Source organism: Rutidosis leptorrhynchoides, chromosome 8, assembly GCF_046630445.1.
Source record: "Rutidosis leptorrhynchoides isolate AG116_Rl617_1_P2 chromosome 8, CSIRO_AGI_Rlap_v1, whole genome shotgun sequence".
NCBI lineage: Eukaryota > Viridiplantae > Streptophyta > Magnoliopsida > Asterales > Asteraceae > Rutidosis > Rutidosis leptorrhynchoides.
The window spans coordinates 45,396,427-45,419,799 of NC_092340.1; the positions used below are offsets into that span (position 1 = coordinate 45,396,427).

At 34.3% G+C, this 23,373-nt stretch overlaps 3 protein-coding genes and 2 long non-coding RNA genes across 5 annotated transcripts; 1 reads left to right on the forward strand and 4 right to left on the reverse strand.

Moving 5' to 3' along the window:
• Positions 1-3,965: 3,965 nt before the first annotated feature.
• On the forward strand, positions 3,966-4,694 carry LOC139861536 (uncharacterized). Its single transcript, XR_011763797.1, has 3 exons — positions 3,966-4,216; positions 4,436-4,520; positions 4,621-4,694. It is a non-coding gene; the product is annotated as an uncharacterized lncRNA (long non-coding RNA).
• A 2,532-nt stretch (positions 4,695-7,226) lies between these two features.
• Positions 7,227-8,305, reverse strand: LOC139862572 (miraculin-like; the record flags this gene model as incomplete). The annotated part of the gene is made up of 1 exon (XM_071851189.1): positions 7,227-8,305. A coding segment is annotated over one exon (591 nt), but the record flags the coding sequence as incomplete, so codon positions are not given.
• Positions 8,306-8,978: 673 nt separating this feature from the next.
• Positions 8,979-10,123, reverse strand: LOC139864982 (uncharacterized). Its single transcript, XR_011764568.1, has 3 exons — positions 10,038-10,123; positions 9,438-9,619; positions 8,979-9,268 (listed from the first exon to the last, which is right to left on the reverse strand). It is a non-coding gene; the product is annotated as an uncharacterized lncRNA (long non-coding RNA).
• Positions 10,124-20,184: 10,061 nt separating this feature from the next.
• Positions 20,185-20,778, reverse strand: LOC139863355 (miraculin-like). Its single transcript, XM_071851993.1, has one exon. It carries the CDS (start codon positions 20,776-20,778, stop codon positions 20,185-20,187), a length of 594 nt encoding a protein of 197 aa, XP_071708094.1.
• A 669-nt stretch (positions 20,779-21,447) lies between these two features.
• On the reverse strand, positions 21,448-22,038 carry LOC139862067 (kunitz trypsin inhibitor 5-like). The gene has a single exon (XM_071850618.1). It carries the CDS (start codon positions 22,036-22,038, stop codon positions 21,448-21,450), a length of 591 nt encoding a protein of 196 aa, XP_071706719.1.
• Between the last annotated feature and the right edge of the window lie 1,335 nt (positions 22,039-23,373).

The following is a 23,373-nucleotide window of genomic DNA, read 5'->3' on the forward strand; positions in this document are numbered from 1 at the left end:
TTATATTTAGCAAATGCACAGCGGAAGACTTAATTCGTACCTAAGAATAAACATGCTTTAAAGTGTCAACCAAAAGGTTGGTGAGTTCATAGGTTTATCATAACAATCATTTCAATATGTTAATAGACCACAAGATTTCATAATCATAAACATAATACACTTGCAAGTGTATGTAAAGCATTCTAAATGGTTGAGCACTTGGTAACCATACTTAACATTTAATCAACGTCGCATATTCCCTTTATTATGAAATCTCACTACACCGTACCAAGTGTAGTCACCAAAACGAAGTACTGTGCAACCGTTGAATACTGGTCGTCCAGTCCGGTTGGGGTTGTCAGGCCCGATAGATCTATCAACAGGATTCGCGTTTACAATACCTATGTAAATAGTAGTTACCAAGCTACAGGGAAATATGCCAGTGGTACAACTCAACGTAGAATATATTTTTAAGTACTTGTGTCTATTTTGTAAACATTTATAAAAGCAGCGCATGTATTCTCAGCCCAAAAATATATATTGCAAAAGCAATTAAAAAGGGAGCAAATGAAACTCACTTTTGCCTTGAAGGTATTTAATTCGACTTGGTCTCCGATATATATCACAAACCTAACCATATATATAATATATCAACATATTTTCTTTTTAAGTAATCGTTACATATATATATACTTTTAATATTTTCTTAGTCCGTAGTTAGCAGTCCGATGTTAGTGGTCCACAATTAGTTGCTTAAATAAAATAAATAAAGACCCCATCGTATTCGTATTGATCAGAATTAATCTCGACCCATGGTACCATGTTGTCAAATGACGTGTTGCGTACATAAAGTACCGTGTTGTCAAATGACGTGTTGCGTACAATCATGAGGTCTTATGATTAATCTTCTCGTGTTGTTTACGGGTGGTCCTGAAATATATAAAATCAAATCATAAGTAATTATATATAAAATATTATATTAATTAGAAAAGATATGATTAATTTACTTTTTCTCCAAATATTTTCGTAGCTAAACTAGCTTCGGATACCCAATCTTGTTTTAGTCGTAGTTTCTTCATTACAACTCCGTTTTTGTTGGTGCAACTTGCCACTTCCTTGGATCGAGTCAAATTTTAAGAATATGAACTGAAAATACCTTAGTTTGTATTCGAAATCATAGGTTATAGGTTAAACTTTGGTGAAACTTAGGAAAGTGATCATTTTCCATCATAAAAACAACATTTAATGATCATTTTTCTAAAAATACTTACACTTTGAGTTAAACCATGAAATTTTTATGTGTTAACATATTCATAAGAAATATCATTTTTCCAGAACATGAACTTTCAATTCAAAGTTCAAGATGGTTTTTAATTATCTAACCCAAAACAGCCCCCGGTTGCACTCCGACGACGTAGATTCAGTTTTTAAGATGTTCTTTGTAAAACCAAGTTATATCTTGTTAGGTTAGCATATCATTATGATATATTACAGGTCTTGAAGTGTTTTAAAAGTCAAGTTAGAAGGATCTATTTAGTTTGCGAACAAGTTTGAAATCATTCAAACTATGTTCTTGTTGTTAAAATTTTATACCACAAAATAAGATAGCAATATGAATATGAATTGAATAAGATTATGAACAAGGTTACTACCTCAAGTTACTTGGACAAAGTTACTGCAAAAGATAAGAAATAATCTTGGAATCAAAGAGTGGTGGAGTTAGATCAAAAGGTTGGAAGTAAACTTCTTCAAATGGGTGGTTATTTTGATATATTCTTGAAAGAGTTTTCTTATGGTGTTTAAGGCTTGTAATTGAAGCTAAATGATGGGGAAAATGCTTGGAGATAATAAAGTATGAAGTTAGGAGTATTTTGAGAGAGAAATGAGGGTGTAGGTATGAGAAAATGGAGTGAAGAAATGGTGTTCATTTATAAAAACGTTTTTAGTTTATAAAGAAAGAAAAGGATTCCTAATTTTGTTTTCTTACTAATAATTCATACTACTTGACAAATCCTAGTTACCTCATATCTAGGGCAGTAATAATGTTGATTAGGATGTTGATTTGATGTGTATATACTAATAGTAAATACGTATAGAAGCTGGGTATGATACGGGTACATATACCCTAGATATACGTATAGAAATCTTGAGGAAACGGAACGAGAATTCAAATATAGCTATCTTTTGTGAATAAACTTATATTGTTTTATGTATTTAAGTCCTTAAAAAGTGATTAAATACATTATATATACGATACATGTATAAGCATTATAGATTATAAGTATATATATCAAAGAATGTTACGTATAGTTATCGTTTTGAAAACTTAAGTTAGTAGTTTCAAAATATACTTATAACTCATTGTCATTAGTACACAATGAGATGTTAAACCATCCTTAGATCATGTTAAATATATATAAATACATATATATACACAAACGTATAATTATCGTATGTTATATAGTTCGTGATATCATCGGCCATATTGGACGGTCAAACGTTGTGTAAAACTCTTTTCAAAAACACAAGTCTCAACAATTTGGATTGCTTATCATGTTGGTATGGTTTAATTTATATAAATATTAATCTCATAAGTATAATTTGGTCAGAAAATTCCGGGTCATTACATCTAACAAATGTCAAGTCTTATCATCATATAAAATGTGGTGAAATAAATCGTTTACAAACTATATCTATCCTAGCAACGATCAAGATAAGGCCTAAAAGAAATCTTCAAGTAACATTAGTCTAGCTCTTTAAAAAAAATGTATCCCAACAAACATTTTAATTGTTGTAATTTGGATCATACATAGTAACCTGTCGAAAACATTTGCCAATCTGCACTAAAATATTTACCAATCTGTTATACGTACAGTTTAGTAGTTTACAAATTAAACTCCACCACAATGTTGCTTGAACTCTATCTATTCATTCATAAGAATTGTGTTTTACACTTTAAACTCACCTACATTTAGACCATTTTGCATTATAAGTTGATAGATATGCAAATGGGTACTGCTCTTGCACCCAAACCTTTTTTTTGTGTGTGACAAAAATAACGTTAACTTTAATTTACCAAGAAACCTTCATCAATATGAAACCATCCATCAAGAAAAAATTACAAGGCATAAACCGACGGGCCACAACTCCTAAAAACAAGAGTAAAAACTAGGAACAAACAACGTTCAAAACCTAATACTAAACCATAACAAAGAACTAACAACCACATCAAATGAAACAAAATAAACCAAAGTCGCATGAAAAAAAATAAAAAAACAAAAGTAAGAAAGCAAACACATAAGAAATAAAACACGATCAAAACACCAACTGATTTTTTTTTCTTACACTGATCAAAGTATAACCTCTTACAATGATTCACCAAATAGTTTATTTCTGACTCGAACCCGCAAGGTTGCGGGTATTAAACTAGTTTAAAATTGATATTCAAGTCAACACAATTTGTTGGTGGCAAATCAAAACCGTCTGCTGATAAGAGAGAACAGAATTTTTAACACAACCCAATCATGCATCTTAAAATATATTTCCATAACTGATGTATTTATTATCTTAATTTTTGTTTTACTACCCGCAATAAAGAATCCTCCGTCGTTATTAATCTCTGCATTTTCAATATTTCAATCTATCTCTAAACATGCATGCTCTTAAGTGTCGATCTCGATATCCACTACATATAAATGGGAGGTTCATGTAGGAAAATATGTGTTAGTGGGTTAAGAATCAGCAACCGAATTGATACTAGAATCGTGTAAACACTTTCGTAATAGTGTATTTCGACCCACTTGGTCACGGGTTACACGAGATCACTATTAGGATAAGAATAGTATGAACAATCTTTCTTGACCAAAAGAATATTTGTTCCTTGCAATTCTAGATTGTAAAATCTAAAAGTTGAATGTTGAAAGTGTCCTTAGAATAATCAAATTATGTACCAAAATCTCTAACCCTTCATATAGAAATAAGAGAAAGTGCAGAAGATAATTTGTCATGGTATTTACTGCTTTACTTATTTACAAGTGTATATATTTTTATCAATTATGTGTATATTGTTCTTTTAGTATGCTTAAGATAGGATACAGATTAAATCCGTTCAGTCTCTTTTTATGCTATATACATTTGTAGATGCTGTGGACACAAAATCAGTTGAATTTGTTTCATTGGAGGTTGAAGTCCTTGGTGAAATTGAGTTTATAGACTTGCTGACAAGGCTGCAGTGCAGGTAATTTAGGCAATAAAGCTTTCCGTATCTTTGGCAAGTAATTTGGTTGAAGTTCCTCTTTTCATACTTACATTTGTAGTCAGTGTCTAAAATGATGTTATGGTCTTTTGTTTACTATGAAACATTATTACTTTCTTGTGTAGATTGTGGTATTTTAAACACTTCACTTTAGCATGATTTTAGGATATCTTCATACCGTGACTATTTTGAGATTTGTAGGGGATGATGTTTGATATCGAGAAGGGATCAACACTATCTATTGATCTTGAAAAATCGAATTCAAGGTCTCAACGCTCAAGATCAGGTATATTGTCACTTATGTTCTCTCCTTTAATGTCAAAGGCATATACAATCTACTTTTTGAAGAACATTTATATTTAGACATGGTTAGCTGCACAAACTAGATGGTGAAAGAAACGAATCTAATAAAAGGGCAAAAGGTTGTCCTGCATTTTCAAGTGGCATTCCTGATCATGGTGAGATACTACTATTACTTGCTCACAAACATGTGATTTAATCACAAAGCATGTGTATATGTTGGCTTTCTGATATATGTGAGGGACAAAACAGAGTTAGTGAGAGTCAAAAACTTTATTATGTAAGCTCACATTGCACATCTTATGCACACTTGGGCACCAGCAGGTGTCGATAGCAAACACATTTCTGGATTTAGTAATAATATTTACAGCATCTATCGTTATCTACCTTAACAAATTTCATCTCCACATGACTTCATAACTTTGAGGTTTTAAAAGAGGTTTTCTAAAACTCTAACTTTGAATATGTAATTACTTGATTGTTTGTCTGTAAAAGGTTAAAGGACTGGATAACCAAATGTTTCATCTTGTAAAACTATCACCTCTTATAATATGATACATTTGTCTATTTACCTATTTACCTTTTTCTGTCATGGAAGCTTTGAGGTAATCCAAGTCAGTTGGGTTTAGGTTGACTTGAAACACTCATTGTTTCCTTGGTTAGTTGGTTTCTATTATTTTTAGTTATTAGATATCTTGGTTCAACATCGTAATATGATATAAAATGTGCAAACAGTTAAGATCTCTTTTACATGCTTCTACCATTTAAAATTGATCTAGAAATAGGTGAAAATCAATCCATTCGATAATCGGTCAAGTATGAATGAAATTCCTAATCACGTGGCCTGCCCATATTGCCACCTCTATTTTTAACACATTTGTGATTTTCTTTTTATAATGTAATTCCCCGTAGTGGTTTTATTTGCAGTGCAAGCTGGACATTTAATAGGCCTGAATGATCCTTGGTGTTGGCAATTGTTGCAGCTAAACGCCCTCTTCTTAATGATGAATTTGATGACACCAATGTCTGAACAACCTCGTCTAGATGAATTTGATGACAAAAGTGCCAATCGAGCTTCTTATTGTCGCGCTGGTGACTATGATATCCAAAGTTAAGTTCATACCATTTGTTCTGGCATGTAAACGTTTATAATATAATTTTGAATCTACAATGATATTATCATTGCTTTAAACGTTTAACTTTTCAAACACATGATATGGTACCGCATAATGTTAAAATTGTAATTAAAGTATGTGTGTACTCCTTTGCACAATTTTCAAAAGATTTGTGTGTTGTGTTAAGTTTCAGGTGATTTGATCTAACAAATGCCAAGTCTTATCATCATATAAAATGTGGTGAAATAAATCGTTTACAAACTATATCTATCCTAGCAACGATCAAGATAAGGCCTGAAAGAAATCCTCAAGTAACATTAGTCTAGCTCTTTAAAAAAAAAAGTGTATCCCAACAAACATTTTAATTGTTGTAATTTGGATCATACATAGTAACCTGTCGAAAACATTTGCCAATCTGTACGAAAATATTTACCAATCTGTTATACGTACAGTTTAGTAGTTTACAAATTAAACTCCACCACAATGTTGCTTGAACTCTATCTATTCATTCATAAGAATTGTGTTTTACACTTTAAACTCACCTACATTTAGACCCTTTTGCATTATAAGTTGATAGATAATGCAAATGGGTACTGCTCTTGCACCCAAACCTTTTTTTTTTTTTTTTGTGACAAAAATAACGTTTACTTTAATTTACCAAGAAACCTTCATCAATATGAAACCATCCATCAAGAAAAAATTACAAGGCATAAACCGACGGGCCACAACTCCTAAAAACAAGAGCAAAAACTAGGAACAAACAACGTTCAAAACCTAATACTAAACCATAACAAAGAACTAACAACCACATCAAATGAAACAAAATAAACCAAAGTCGCATGAAAAAAATAAAAAAACAAAAGTAAGAAAGCAAACACATAAGAAATAAAACACGATCAAAACACCAACTGATTTTTTTTTTCTTACACTGATCAAAGTATAACCTCTTACAATGATTCACCAAATAGTTTATTTCTAACTCGAACCCGCAAGGTTGCGGGTATTAAACTAGTTTAAAATTGATATTCAAGTCAACACAATTTGTTGGTGGCAAATCAAAACCGTTTGCTGATAAGAGAGAACAGAGTTTTTAACACAACCCAATCATGCATCTTAAAATATATTTCCATAACTGATGTATTTATTATCTTAATTTTTGTTTTACTACCCGCAATAAAGAATCCTCCGTCGTTATTAATCTCTGCATTTTCAATATTTCAATCTATCTCTAAACATGCATGCTCTTAAGTATCGATCTCGATATCCACTACATATAAATGGGAGGTTCATGTAGGAAAATATGTGTTAGTGGGTTAAGAATCAGCAACCGGATTGATACTAGAATCGTGTAAACACTTTCGTAATAGTGTATTTCGACCCACTTGGTCACGGGTTACACGAGATCACTATTAGGATAAGACTAGTATGAATAATCTTTCTTGACCAAAAGAATATTTGTTCCTTGCAATTGTAGATTGTAAAATCTAAAAGTTGAATGTTGAAAGTGTCCTTAGAATAATCAAATTCTATACCAAAATCTCTAACCCTTCATATAGAAATAACTTCATATATTTATAATGGATCAAAAAGTGCAATAAAATGTTACAATCTTTTATAATGGTCATAATTAAATGACACGACACTTGGTAATTAACACCTTTAAAATAGTGTTAAAATAGGCTCAATATCGCTTGGGTTTAGTCAAAAACTCGGAGAGAACATTTTAAAAATAGTCAATGGTTGAAATATTCTCGTATAATAATATTAGTCAAAACTCAAACCACCTGTTTTTCAGCAAAAACCAACGGCCATGTATATGCCACCTTGCCGTATGATCTTGCGATTAATTTTTCTAGTGACATTTGAACAGATTGATCACCTATTTTTTCAAAGTTCAATTATATATAAACATCCCATTTATTATTACTACGTAATTATTAAACACTGATTGAGATGTATAATCATTTAGATTAGATCTGACTTAAACTACTCAACCATATCAACATTACGATTTAGGACCTCAATAATCCATTATTATTACACTTACTGTTACAGCACACGTTCTTTACGCCTTTATGAACTTGACCTTAAGAGGATCATTACTCAAAAGCAGACTTCTACGTCCATTTTTCGCAATAGTAGACCCAACATTTCCACAAGCTGGTCTACAAGTACTACAAACTCCGGGACAAAACACAATCTTATAACCATCCTCAAACTTCTCGAACCTAAACCAGTTACTTAAAGTCCCCGAACCCGGGTTCCCTACGGTCCCACGGCTCGTCACAACCCTTTGCCCGTTCACATTCTCAATTCGCCAAACTGCAGGGAGCCCACATGTCGTTCCATCAGTAAACTTAATGTTAAGATCTTTGGTTTCGCGAATAACGCCAGCTCTGTTGGGAACGGCTAGAAGGAAATTTAACCGATCCCCGTTAAGTTGTTCGTTGTTTTCTTGAGCCACATCAAGTGGGCATGTTTGGTTTGAGGTTGTGGGAGATAGTTTTACGCCACCGCCTCTGCCACTCACGGCTGGCACGATGTAGTAGCTTTGGCCCGTTACTAGGGGCATCTGGTCCGTGTCGAGGACCGGGGATTGGCTCGAGGAGTATGAGAAGATGGAGATGAGGATGAAGATGAGAAATGATAACTTCATTTTTTTGGATATTGGTTGTTGTTGGATGATAATAATATTGATAGTAGTATGTACGTAATTTATATATAGTTGTATGGCATGGAAATTGAATCATGGATGATGTAGTGTTTATGGTGCGGTTGAAATTGTTGAATTTTTCTTTGCCGAAAAGATAATATTTCATGACTTTATATCCTCATTTTTATTTCTTTTCTACTGTAATAATCAATCAAAATACATTAAAATTAAAATAAGTAATTATAATCTGATTGATTAGTCAACTACAATGGCTGGTCATCGATCACTAGATGTTGGTTTGACCAAATAACATCATGATGATACAAGTGGGGGTCCTTATCACTTTTATTTTCACTTTGCTTCATTTTTTTAACACGGAGAAAACTCAAATCGCAACTCTAACATTAACGTCGAAGGTTGAGATCGAAAACCCGATTTATTGATTCAATTTTTTCAATTTTAAATTATTTCGATAACCGATTTCAAATTCGAGATCAAAATCGATTTGAAAATCGGATTTGATTTTGATTCGATTTTAGTTATCAAAGCGAATCATAAAAATCTATTTTAAATTTGACTTTTGATTTAAAACTAGCAAGAATCTGACCGCGCGTTGCGGCGGTAGAGATTTGTAATTTTTGAGGTTGATCAATGTAAGATATGTTGACAGTTACATATAATATGTACATATTATATAGTAGTAGTAGAGATGTTTGAACCATTGATCCCAACGGATTACTACCAAAGAAAGGTAATATACAACTCCTTATCTTGGGCAATATCATTCACTAAAAGTTAACCTATGCGAACCTAAAATTATGGAATGAGATTTAGGTCAGGCATCACACAAAAAGCGAAACGAAACTCTTAATTAAAATAGAAGGATGTCTCACCTCACCTCAACACAACGATAAATTTTGCTACAATTCTTTTCAGAAATACATAGCTAGAATTGTAACCAAATTGCTGCATCATGATGGATCAAGGATAATGAGTCAGCATTAAAGAACATAAAACCTATAGATGATTATCACATGTCTTCTGATATTAACGATTAGAATTCAAAACTTAATCCTCACGTGAAGAAGAATCAAACCATACAAAAAAATTATGAACAAAGAGTTATTATACTTACAATGATGCCAAACTTCAGCAGCATAATCATTCGCATTTTTTATTGCACCAGCTGCCTTATTTCTCCATCTTTCGAGCACAACTTTCACTGGCTTGATCGTTTGTAACAGTACATCATCATATCAACATAATGTAACACTCAAATTCACTATCAACTCATAAACCCTAGTCTTCACCCTAACACTTAATGACCAAAAACAACAAAAAGAACTAAACAAATTACCCACCACAGCATACATATAATTGTTCAATAAACACAACGTTACAACAAATCAGAAATTACAAAAACTAAATCATGTTCAACACTATCACTCAATCGTCAAAAAATACAACCCAAAACATGAACTTACTGATAACAAAATGCAGGGAACAGAAGCGCATGTAATGTTAAATTTAACTCATGAACATGCCAAAAAATGTGTCAACAGTATAAAAAATGTACTATCTTCATTCATATTTACAATTCTTGCCAAATGCGTAAAATTGAACATGGCGTAATTTTCTAATTTCAAGTTATCATAATTCTAAACAATTATTAGGAATTTCTAATTTCAAGTTATCATAATTCTAAACAATTATTATTAAGAATTTATTAACAAACCTTATTAGTCTTTTCATCAAGGTATGGCAATTCAAGTTCAGGAGCAGTAGCAGGGTAACTAATTGGTGTAAAACCTCAAGTAACCAACATGAACAATCAAAAAATAGATTAATAATGCTAAAACTGCAAAGCTTCAAATGACGATAACGAACAACGTTAACATACAGTTACCCAAAGATCAACTACATCAATCAAAAACTAAAATGAAATAACGGATACACCAAAAATCGCAAAACAAAACCATAAAAAATTGAAAAAGTAAGTATAGTTTAATGCAAATTCAACCAAAAAAATTAAATAATCAAACATGAAATCGAGAATAATTTTATCTACTAATTGTAAGCATATGACAAGTTAGAGAAGGAATACCATAAAGTTATGGCGAATTTTCCACTTGTATCGCCTCAAACCCTAATGTTTTCCCCAAAGCTTGAATCGAATTTACAAAATAGAGATGAAAGAGTATTCCTTCATCACGATTAACTGATGAACTCAAACCCTAATATTTGCCCCAAATCTTCACGATTAACATATGAAAAGGGTGGAAAGCGTTCGAAAAATATCAAGTCTTCGATTGTGTTTTTAAGTATATGTCAGAGATCAACCGGTTTTTTGTTTGAGAGTTGGCTGGGGTTGGTTTGTACAGATTCGATTGTGTTTTTAAGTATATGTCAGAGATCAACCGGTTTTTTGTTTGAGAGTTGGCTGGGGTTGGTTTGTGTTGGAAATTTAGTGTAATTTTGGGTTTTAATCTACACTTGTAAATGGGTTTAGAGGTACGGAGAGTACACCCATTTAGTGATAGATTATCCGGACCCAAAAGTGGTTTTCCATTATTTACTATCATGACTTGGTCTACCTGAAATTTGACTAAGTGTTTTCAGTACTAAGTTTTCTTAGTAAGCTGAAATTTGGCTAAGTGTTTTGTGCTGGTTGTTCTGCATTGCTGGTCCTTGTGCTGGTTGTTCTGCATTGCTGGTCCTTGTGCTGGTTGTTCTGCGCAGCTGGTCCCTGTGCTGGTTGTTCTGCGCAGCTGGTCCCTGTGCTGGTTGTTCTGCGCAGCTGGTCCCTGTGCTGGTTGTTCTGCGCAGCTGGTCCTGTTTGCTGGTTACTCTGCGCTGCTGGTCCTGTATGCTGATTTTTGCGCTGCTGGTCCTGTATGCTGATTTTTGCGCTGATGGTCCTGTTTGCTGATTTTTGCGCTGCTGGTCCTTTTGCAGTGCTGGTTCTTAAGAGACAGCAGTAAGAAAACACTTAACACAATTTTGAGTGATTACGGAATAATTATTCTTGCACTCACTTTTACTTTAGTGGTTGAAGGAATAATACTTGTTTATTATAAAGTGATCACTCATGTTTTGATAGTTGTAAAATATAATATTTATTTATTGTAAAAGTAACAACTTTTACTTTAATGATGGGAGTGATAATATTTGTTTATAGAAATATTCTTCCTGTAACCACTTTTGAATATTATAGAAGATACTTTTATTAATCAATCGGCCAATTGATTTTAATAAAAGACTCTTTCATGATTAAGGGTGTATATAAATATATTAACCAATATGCATGAGATAGAAAGAAGTTACGAATACCAAAATATTCTTCTGCAAAAGGATTCTTGTTTCTGCCAAAACAAGAATTTAATCTCTGTCTTATCCCAAAGTGATATTCGTGTAACCCAGGCTATAAGGTTCGAATAATTACTTTCGGAAAGTGATACCACGATTCAGTGATTTATCCGGCTATCGATTATTTTACCCTACACGAAAGAATTTAATAAAACCTCCTACAATCGAAAGTAATTATTCGTTATAATCGATGGCGGCTACGATGAAACACATGACGGCGAATTTCTCCAAACTTGATAAGTTTGAGGGAATTGATTTTAGGAGATGGCAAAAGAAGATGGACTTCTTTCTGAGCAGCATGAGTGTGGTGTACGTACTCAGCACACCAATTCCTGAAGATCATGGTGATGATGCCACTATTGAACAAATTCGGAAAAGGTGCAAGTGGGAGAACGATGACTACATCGCTAGAGGTTTAATCCTCAATGGTATGGCTGATTCCCTTTTTGATATTTACCTAAATATTGAATCTTCTAAAGAACTATGGGACTGTTTAGAAACCAAGTATATGTCTGAGGATGCTTATAGTAAAAAGTTCCTTGTGAGTAATTTTAATAATTACAAGATGGTCGATTCTAGACCGGTCTTGGAACAATACAATGAGCTCATTCGTATACTTGGTCAATTCACACAACATAAGATGAACATGGATGAGTCTATTCAAGTCTCAAGCATAATTGATAAACTACCTCCATCTTGGAAAGAATTTAAACATTCTTTGAAACATAAGAAGGAGGAGTTAACTCTTGTTGAGTTGGGTAGTCATCTGCGTATTGAGGAATCCCTCAGGTTGCAGGATAATGACAAGCCAAAGAGCAACGAAGTTGCTGGTACGTCTGTTGTCAATATGGTGGAACATAAAAAGTTCACTAGTAATAATGACAAAAAGGGCAAACGTAAACATCAAGGTTATAACAAGGCTAATCCGAACAAGAAGTCTAAATTGACTTGTTGGAAGTGTGGTAAAACTGGACACATGAAAAAGGATTGCAAGGTTATTTTTAGTAATAATAATGCCAAAGGATCTAGCACAAGCGGTTCGGGAAATAGTTTAAACAACCACAACTCGAAAGGTCAGAATATATTTAATAATTCAAATGAGAATTATTATGTTTCATATATATCTAAGGCTTATTTTGTGCAGGATGATGATTTCGCGTGGTGGGTTGACTCGGGAGCCACCACCCATGTATGCAAGGATAGATTTTGGTTCAAGACTTACGAGTCCGTGACTGATAGATCAATTCTTCATATGGGCAATGAGTCAACAGCCTCTGTTCATGGACGTGGAAGTGTGGATTTGTGTTTTAGTTCTGGAAAAACTATTTGTTTGTTTGATGTTTTGCATGTACCACAAATAAGGAAAAATTTGGTTTCCAGTAGTGTGTTAAATTGTTGTGGTTATAAACAAGTGATTGAATCTGATAAGTTTGTTTTGTCAAAACATGGTATGTTTGTTGGTTTTGGTTATTTATGCAATAGAATGTTTAGACTTAACATTAATCACTTGAATGTTAATTTTGCTTTTATATCTACTTCTAGCATAAATAATTCTACACTTTGGCATGCTAGACTAGGACATGTACACTTTAAAAGAATGCAAGATATGTCTAAAGATGGATTAATACCGGCCTTTGACATGAACAATGAAAAGTGTAAAACGTGTATGTTAACAAAGATCACTAAGAAACCATTTCAAAATGTACATCGTGATACTGAAATTTTGGAATTAATACATAGTGATTTATGTGATTTGCATGCTACTCCTACTTTAGGGAACAAGAAATATTTTGTGACTTTTATTGATGATGCTTCTAGATTTTGCTATGTTTATTTGTTACATACTAAGGATGAAGCATTAGATAAATTTAAAATATTTAAAACTGAAGTAGAATTACAACAAAAGGCTTTGATTAAAAGACTTAGAACAGATAGGGGAGGTGAATACATTGACCAATCGTATTTCCAATCCGTTGGTATTATCCATGAGACCACAGCTCCATATACTCCACAACAAAATGGTATATCTGAAAGGAAGAATAGGGTCCTTAAGGAAATGGTTAATTCCATGTTATCCTATTCGGGTTTAAGTGAAGGATTTTGGGGGGAAGCTATGTTAACAGCTTGTTATTTGCTTAATAGAGTTCCTAACAAAAGAAACAAGATTACACCTTATGAACTTTGGAATAAAAGGAAACCTAACTTGAATTATCTCCGGGTATGGGGTTGTAGGGCGGTTGTAAGACTACCTGATTCCAAGAAGAAAAGTTTAGGTGAAAGAGGTATAGATTGCATATTTGTTGGATATGTTGAACATTCCAAGGCATATAGGTTCTATGTAATAGAGCCTAATGAGTTTGTCTCAATCAATTCTGTGATTGATTCAAGGGATGCAATCTTTGATGAAAATCGATTTTCATCTATACCTAGACCAAAGGATATGATTCCAAGTAACAATGGAATCAATAAGGATTGTAATGATGAAGTCTCTGAAAAGGCTGTTGATCAGTCACTTGAGCTTCGGAAAAGCAAAAGAAAAAGGAAACCTAAATCATTTGGACCAGATTTTCAACTATACTTAGTTGAAGGTTCTAGGGATGATGTTTCTACCCAATATTCGTATTGTTTCAATGTTGATGATGATCCTAAAACATATGATGAAGCAATGAGGTCTCAGGATGTTGCATTCTGGAAAGAGGCAATTAATGATGAGATAGATTCTATCATGGGCAATAACACTTGGGTGTTAGCTGATCTACCTCCTGGTTGCAAACCTTTGGGTTGCAAATGGATTTTCAAAAAGAAGATGAAGGTGGATGGAACTATTGAAAAGTTCAAGGCAAGGTTAGTCATTCAAGGCTTTAGACAAAAGTCTGGAATTGACTATTTTGATACTTATGCTCCCGTGGCACGTATCACTACCATTAGACTGCTGATTGCTTTGGCTACGATTCACAATCTAGTTATTCACCAGATGGATGTGAAGACAGCATTCTTGAATGGTGAATTGGATGAGGAGGTTTATATGAACCAACCTCAGGGCTTTGTCATGCCAGGAAATGAAGGCAAGGTGTGCAAACTTGTGAAATCCTTATATGGTTTGAAACAAGCACCCAAGCAATGGCATCAAAAGTTTGATGAAGTGATTTTATCTAGTGGTTTTAAATTAAACCAAGCAGATAAATGTGTATATAGTAAATTTGATGATTATGGTAAAGGAGTTATAATTTGTCTATATGTTGATGACATGTTAATCTTTGGGACTGACCAAAGTCAGGTTGATTTAACAAAAGAATTTTTGTCATCAAAATTCTCCATGAAAGATATGGGGGAGGCTGACGTTATCCTTGGCATTAGGATCAAACGTGAAAGCAAAGGAATTTCGATTTGTCAATCTCATTATATTGAGAAGGTGTTGAAAAAGTTTAATTGCTTTGAATGTAATCCTGTGAGTACCCCTGTTGATCCAAGTGAGAAGCTTATGCCTAATCAAGGTGAAGCTGTATCACAACTTGAGTATTCTCAGGTGATTGGCTGTTTGATGTACGCCATGACTTGTACAAGGCCGGATATTGCTTTTGCTGTGGGAAAACTGAGTAGATATACTAGTAATCCTAGTACTCATCACTGGCAAGCAATTAGGCGGGTACTGAAGTACTTGAAGAAAACTATGGACTATAGTTTATCTTATAATGGGTTTCCTTCGGTAATAGAAGGATATTCTGATGCGAGTTGGATAACCAATATTGAAGATCATTCTTCAACGAGTGGTTGGGTGTTCTTGCTTGGGGGAGGTGCTATTTCATGGGCTTCTAAGAAGCAGACATGTATTACCAACTCAACGATGAAATCTGAGTTTGTTGCTTTAGCTGCTGCTGGTAAAGAAGCAGAATGGATTAGAAACTTGATCCATGAGATACCATTATGGCCTAAACCTATAGCACCCATGTCTATCCATTGTGATAGTGCTGCGACATTGGCAAAGGCTTATAGCCAGATGTACAATGGAAAGTCTAGACACTTAGGTGTCAGACATAGCATGATTCGTGAACTCATCATGAATGGGGTGATTTCTATAGTGTTCGTGAGGTCACAACAGAATTTAGCTGATCACTTGACGAAGGGATTGGCAAGAGACTTGGTGAACAAGTCTGCTGTGGGGATGGGTTTAAAGTCCACATAAATTTCTAATTATAAGATACCCAATTCCCTTCTGATGAAAATTAGAAGTTGAATTCAATGTGGAAGACTTATACTTAGAAATTTGGAGTACAAAATTTTGTATCATCCCAAGGTAAGGTATGTACTCGGACCTGTTGAATGTGAGGATGAAGTTTAGCTTCTTAATGGTTTATTTGAAAAAGTGCAATAGCAGGTGCATGACTGAAATGAACTACCTATGTGAATGTGAAGTTTTGCCGCTTCAACAAAGCTTAGACTTTTGCTTTAGATACATTCATGAATGGATATGGACACATGGCTTGTAAAGTGTCAGGATAGCTTTAGAGTATTTGAAAACTTATGTGTATGTTATTTTCAGTTATTCAAATGGGTTGAAGGGTTCAATTCTTAGAACACCCCGATTCTCGAATATTTGGAATGTGTAATGTACTAAGGTGAAAATTCAATCTTCAAGATATTTTCATTTATGCATGAGTTTTGTTTTAATTTGTTTAATTCTCATGAAACGAATTGCACTAAATTGGGGAGGATTGTTGGAAATTTAGTGTAATTTTGGGTTTTAATCTACACTTGTAAATGGGTTTGGAGGTACGGAGTGTACACCCATTTAGTGATAGATTACCCGGACCCAAAAGTGGTTTTCCATTATTTACTATCATGACTTGGTCTACCTGAAATTTGACTAAGTGTTTTCAGTACTAAGTTTTCTTAGTAAGCTGAAATTTGATTAAGTGTTTTGTGCTGGTTGTTCTGCATTGCTGGTCCTTGTGCTGGTTGTTCTGCATTGCTGGTCCTTGTGCTGGTTGTTCTGCGCAGCTGGTCCCTGTGCTGGTTGTTCTGCGCAGCTGGTCCCTGTGCTGGTTGTTCTGCGCAGCTGGTCCCTGTGCTGGTTGTTCTGCGCAGCTGGTCCTGTTTGCTGGTTACTCTGCGCTGCTGGTCCTGTATGCTGATTTTTGCGCTGCTGGTCCTGTATGCTGATTTTTGCGCTGATGGTCCTGTTTGCTGATTTTTGCGCTGCTGGTCCTTTTGCAGTGCTGGTTCTTAAGAGACAGCAGTAAGAAAACACTTAACACAATTTTGAGTGATTACGGAAGAATTATTCTTGCACTCACTTTTACTTTAGTGGTTGAAGGAATAATACTTGTTTATTATAAAGTGATCACTCATGTTTTGATAGTTGTAAAATATAATATTTATTTATTGTAAAAGTAACAACTTTTACTTTAATGATGGGAGTGATAATATTTGTTTATAGAAATATTCTTCCTGTAACCACTTTTGAATATTATAGAAGATACTTTTATTAATCAATCGGCCAATTGATTTTAATAAAAGACTCTTTCATGATTAAGGGTGTATATAAATATATTAACCAATATGCATGAGATAGAAAGAAGTTACGAATACCAAAATATTCTTCTGCAAAAGGATTCTTGTTTCTGCCAAAACAAGAATTTAATCTCTGTCTTATCCCAAAGTGATATTCGTGTAACCCAGGCTATAAGGGTCGAATAATTACTTTCGGAAAGTGATACCACGATTCAGTGATTTATCCGGCTATCGATTATTTTACCCTACACGAAAGAATTTAATAAAACCTCCAACAGTTTGTACAGGGAAGAGATGGTGGGTGGTGGATGTTGATTTTGGAGAATGTTTGGGAAATAGGTCGCAAAGAAATGAGGGGGTGAAGGGATGATGTGTTTTTTATATTTTGAGGGCAAGATGCCGTTTTGGAGGATTTTATGAAGGGAACGACCAGAAATCTGTTGGGTGTTAGTATGTATAAGGTAATAATTTGAGTTGTATGTAGTCCTGAATTTAAAATCTTTTTTAAATTCATTTTTCAGTTTAGCTAAACACAAAAAGTAAATTGAAAATCGATTTCAGATTTTAAAATCGAATTGAAACAATACGAAAGGATATTATAATTATAATTATACATATATTCATTTTCATGAAATTGGCACGGTTTATTTTATCTAAAATCATAATTAAGTCCAAATTGAAGGGTAGTTTCAAAACTTACACTTAAATTGATTTTCGCTTTTTTAAGTAGCTAAATACAAATGGAATGTAACAATATCCCAATATGGAATCCCTCCTCCGTGGTTTGCTGTTGGGTTGATGACCAGCAGTAGCGGATCTAGGTTTTGTAGTTACTGGTGTCACTAGTTAAAAGTTCAAAAAAAGTTATGATAGTGGTTTCACACACAAAAAATTACGCTATTCAGTGGTATTATTAGTTAAAAATCTCGAAATTTTTCCAGTACATCGCATTTTCCAGTGGTAGTCCGTGCTACCACCGGATCTAAGATGGATCCGCCCTTGGTGACCAACAGGTCCCAAGTTTGAAACCAGGATGAAGAATTATTTTTTCTGGACTATAGCAATTGAGCCTAGCTTAGCGGCCTAACCCAGTTACTTATTTCATTCAATTTAATCTTCATCTTTCTCACCCAGAAGTAAAAATCTTGAAAATAATAAAACCAAAAACAAAATCAAATAACCAATACCAAATTTAAGGTCAATACAAAAAACAAAATTAAATGTGCAGGTGCAGGTGCTGTTTTGGAATTTATCTCGTGTTTTTTTTTATATTCACGTGTGATGCGTAAGCCTTGAACTAAATTCCATAAAACCCTGTAATGAAAACGTTGTACTATAATTTGTAAACCGAGTATGATTTGTAAATATACTTTGATCGACTATAGAATATATATTATTCAAATCAATCTTGTTTCTGTTTTATGTGAGTACGAAAGGAACCACACAAAAGCTTTGATTTTTTTACGGAAAAAAAAAAACCACAAGCTTATTTTGCAAAGGAAAACGGCTCGGTCCGGGTGGGTTTCAGGATCGAGTTCAAGTGCAACTTCATATTTTTCAAGAGCACCCACAAAGTCCCCTAGATCGAAACCTCTTGTTCCCTGATTATTTTAGCTAATGAGCTCTCTTTTAACAAAATTTGTTTTTCATGAGCTCTCTTTAACAAAATGATTGTGTCTATATATCAATACTTCCACCATTTTAGACCAGTGACAAATAAATTTGATGTGCGGAGGAGTTGTTTTGGAATATGAATTTGATTGTGGAAGCGTTGTTCAAATAAAAAATCAACACTTGCCTAACATGTGATTTGACTTAACGGACATTTTAACGCTCGTTAGCTTCAAGGATTGAACCCACAAAACAAGAAAAACACAAGGACTGTTCATGTAACCTTTTTAATTCAAGAAATGATACATAATTTTTTTAATCGTTTTAACAAATAACCGGCCACATTTTATTTATATTTAAAATATATGTTTAAAATTTATGAGTTATAGTGATATGTTTTTAAATATATATAATCTACATTAGAATAAAATTGAATGTATATAAATTAGAGAAAAAATTTCACGGCTCCCGTAAGTTGAAATAAGATTATATTTATTTTTCACCTAATAATTTGTTTCAGTACATCTTTTGATAGACAAATAGAAACAGAGTAAAATTTGGAAAAAATAAATAACCCTAACCATGGACACCCAAACTTACCATCTATCCAAAATTAAGGTTTCATTGAAATTCCCAATTTATTTTTCTGTTTGGGTTTAGATATTTATCTTACCGTTTAGGGGTACAAACCCTAATCTTTTAGTTGGTGTATTAATTCGCTGCATGTTCTGGAAACAAAATTTGTGAAGTCATTATGTGAAATTCTTTGTAAGATATCTCTAAACTCATTTATCTTTGTAATGATTGTCTCTAGTTTTAGGAGTTCTCTTTTATTGTTTATATGTTTATATGTATGTAAGAATTATGATCTCTGATATGTGTTATATTGTTTATATATATATATGTATATATGTATGTATGAATTATGATCTTTGATATGTGAGTTTATCTGAAATTCTCGGTAATCTGCTTTCTTTGTTGAGTATTTTCAGGAAATGACTATTATTTGAAGAAGTAATATGGCTAAGTTGTCAAATAAAAGGATCTAGTTCACAATCATTTTATAAAATATCTTGTTCTATAAAATGTTACAGAATTTCGAACTTTGAACAGAACATTGAATCACTTATTCACTATTTTACCTGCAGAACTTTGAATATTTTAACTGCAGAACTTTGAATAGAATTTCGAAGTATCTAGTTCACAATCATTTTCAATTCAAAAGACAAAAGTCAACATTAGATGTACGTTTGACTTTGACCAACTCTCCTTCATAGCTTTCATTGTCGATCTTGATCGATCAGTTTATTACATATATTTTACATGACCCGCAACTACATCAAAGATAGAACAACTTTAATTTCATATCATACCATGATCATAAAAGTGATTGATTATGTTTTCTTGAACTTGACCTTAAAAGGGATATTGTTTAAAACCAAACTTCTACGTCCTCTGTCATTAGTTATCGCAGAACCAATATCCGCACACTTTGGCTTACAACTCTTGCACACAGAAGGGCAGTACACAAGCTTATAATGATCTTCAAACTTCTGTATTTTGAACCAATTGCTTATCGTTTCTCGACCTGGATTTCCTAAAACCCCCTGATTGTACACCATCGGTGTCACGAAATTATCAACAACAACCTTCCAAACACTCCCTGGAGCACACGAGTGAGGGTCCTCGAACTTAATGTTAAGATCAGTTGATTCGTAAATGATTCCATCTTTGTTAGGATTAGCCGGTACAAAACTTAAGGGTTTCCCATCCAATTCATCACTAACTTCTTGAGCCACTTCAGATGGGCACCAGAACCCACCTCCACGAGCAGTGATCAGGCCACCGCCTGCACCACGTTTGGCGGGCACGATATAGTATTTGGTGCCAGATCGTAGGACGTTTCCGTTGGTGTCTCGGACAGGAATGGAAACTTGACCTGAGGAAAGTGTGGATAAGACTATGAGAATGAGGAATGATATTTTCATGTTTGGATTTTAGTAGTAGTAGTGTTTGATAGTGATGATATGCATTGGCAACTTAATTTATAGCATTATTTGTGGAGTTCGTACACATCATGTAAGAAGCCAAAACCAGTACATATACATATCAAAGTGACATGCAAGCAAATGCTATAAGTAGCATGGTTTGTTATAGAAGGATAAATATAACCTCAAGAGGTAGCGTAGTGGTTGGAGGTTTAGAATTTTTCGGTGGACTTAAGTTCAATTCTGGATGTAGCTTTGGGCATTGGGTTAACGGATAAGGTTTTCTTGTTCAGTCTACGCACGGTCAAGGAGAGTATTTTTCTCAGATGTACACGACCTATCCAGGTTCTCTGTGACCATTTCTGACCTTTTTCTCTGGTCACCCCAATATATACTGTCACTGATGTTTGAACCTAATGCTTATCACGACCCTAACTACTAGCCCGTACCTTTCCGGGGAAAAAAGGATAAAGATGGTTTCAGGATATAATTAAATAATGTCTATATTGTTAGATTTGTATTCTAGGTGGAGTGTGATGATAATCTCGGACTAATTATCTGAATGATGTTTGAACATAAAACACTTTCATGCATTAACACGTGTTTTTATTATCGGCTTATAATTGCATCACAAGTACATCAAAGTGTTCATCAAGGGCAAAAAAGTTATTATGCCTTCTTGAACATGACCTTAAGAGGCTTATTATTTAAAACCAAACTCCTACGTCCTTTTTCACCAATTGAAGAACCAACAGCTGCACAATCAGGCTTACAAGTGTGACAAACTGATGGACAGTACACCAACTTATAATGATCCTCAAATTTGTCTATCTTAAACCAATTACTTATCGTGTCCTTTCCCGGCCTTCCTAAAATCCCCTGGCTCGTTAATGTTCGTTTCCCATTAGAAAACTCTGCCCTCCAAACCGTGTTTGGAGCACACGTTGATGCATCCGAGAACTTAATATTAAGATCAACAGTTTCGCGAATAATGCCATCTTTGTTAGCAGATGCAAAATTAACGGGGAGACCGTTACTGCCTTCACTAACTTCTTGCACCACTTCAAGTGGACATGTTTGGCCGTTTCCTCTGGCTAAAGTTAGGCCACCACCCTCGCCATGTGCAACGGGCAAGACATAGTAGTTTGTGCCTGATCGGAGGATGTTTCGATCAGTGTCGAGGACTGGGGATCGCCGGAATTGGCATGAGGAAAGTGTAAGTATTGATAAGAGAACAAATGTGAAGAAAAAGCTTTTCATTTTATGATTGTGGTTATAGTTTGTTTAATTAGGTAGTCACGTATTTATAGTAATGGAGATGCAAATATGCCAAAAGTATTGTGTCAATGTTTAGATGGCAACAAAAGCCAATGCTAAGTGAGGCAATTGTTTGTTATAATGTTTGTTATAAATGGATAATATTTTGTGGGACCTGCTTAAAAGTACGTTTAGCCTTGAAACAATTAGGGGAAGGATTTCAATTCTCAAGATTTGATTTCAAATCTCATGGGATTTGAAATCTCACAGGGATTTGAAATTATGGGATTTGAAATCATATCTTCTGTTGGGTTCGAGGTTTTCAAATTTCAGAATTTGTAATGCGAATCCGAAACGGGAACGCGATCGCAAAACGCAAACCCAAAATCGAAACGTGAATCCAAAACGGGAATCGAAATGCGAATCAGAAATCAAAATGCTAACCCGAAATGGAACATGAAACGCGAACCCGAAACGCGAACCCGTAACACGAACCCGAAACGCGAACCTGAAACGCGAACCCAAAATGCGAACCCGAAACTCGAACTCGAAACGCGAACTCAATCGCGTATCCGAAACGTGAACCCGGAACTCGAACCCGAAACGCGAACCCGAAATGGAACCCGAAAGGCGAACCCGTAATGGGAACCCGAAAAGCAAACCTGAAACGCGAATCCGAAACGCGATCCCGAAACGCGATCCCGAAACGCGAACCCGAATCGCGAACCCGAATCGCGAACCCGAAACGTGAACGCGAAACGTAAATCGTATACGTAAAATCTTAGAACATAGGATTTCAAATCCCTCACATATACAAAGGATTTTCAAATCCTTCATCTATGGGATTTCATGGGATTTGAAATGCAAATTTCTCGAACCAAATCCCCCAACCAAACATGGGATTTAATGGGATTTGAAATGCAAAACGCTCCTAATCCCACGAAATCTCACGAACCAAACGCCCCCTAAAGAGTTCTGCCATACAAGTCTTGTTAATAAATTTTTATCTATAAAAACTCCAGGGATGATTGATTGTCATGAGCTCACGTGTAGAACACGTGCATCATCCAAATAAAGAGCCACGTAGAAGTCATGTGCCTCCAGTGACGGAACTTAAAACTTTTTCTTAGGAGGGCGAAAAATAATATGAATACCGGTTCTTACATAAATCAAATCTAACTGAAAGACGTTTTCATAAAACAAGTATTATATATGAAGCATCTTAATCTCAAGAAACTTAAGCTAGACAAATAATATGAATTTTGATGGTGAATATTGTGTGCAATAATGTGTATATGTACAGACATAGAAAATCAAATGCATATGATTTTATCTTCT

Bases quoted from the DNA above. Each gene is read 5' to 3' on its own strand.
- LOC139863355 (XM_071851993.1), bottom strand. From the start codon at position 20,778: ATGAAAATATCATTCCTCATTCTCATAGTCTTATCCACACTTTCCTCA.
- LOC139862067 (XM_071850618.1), bottom strand. From the start codon at position 22,038: ATGAAAAGCTTTTTCTTCACATTTGTTCTCTTATCAATACTTACACTT.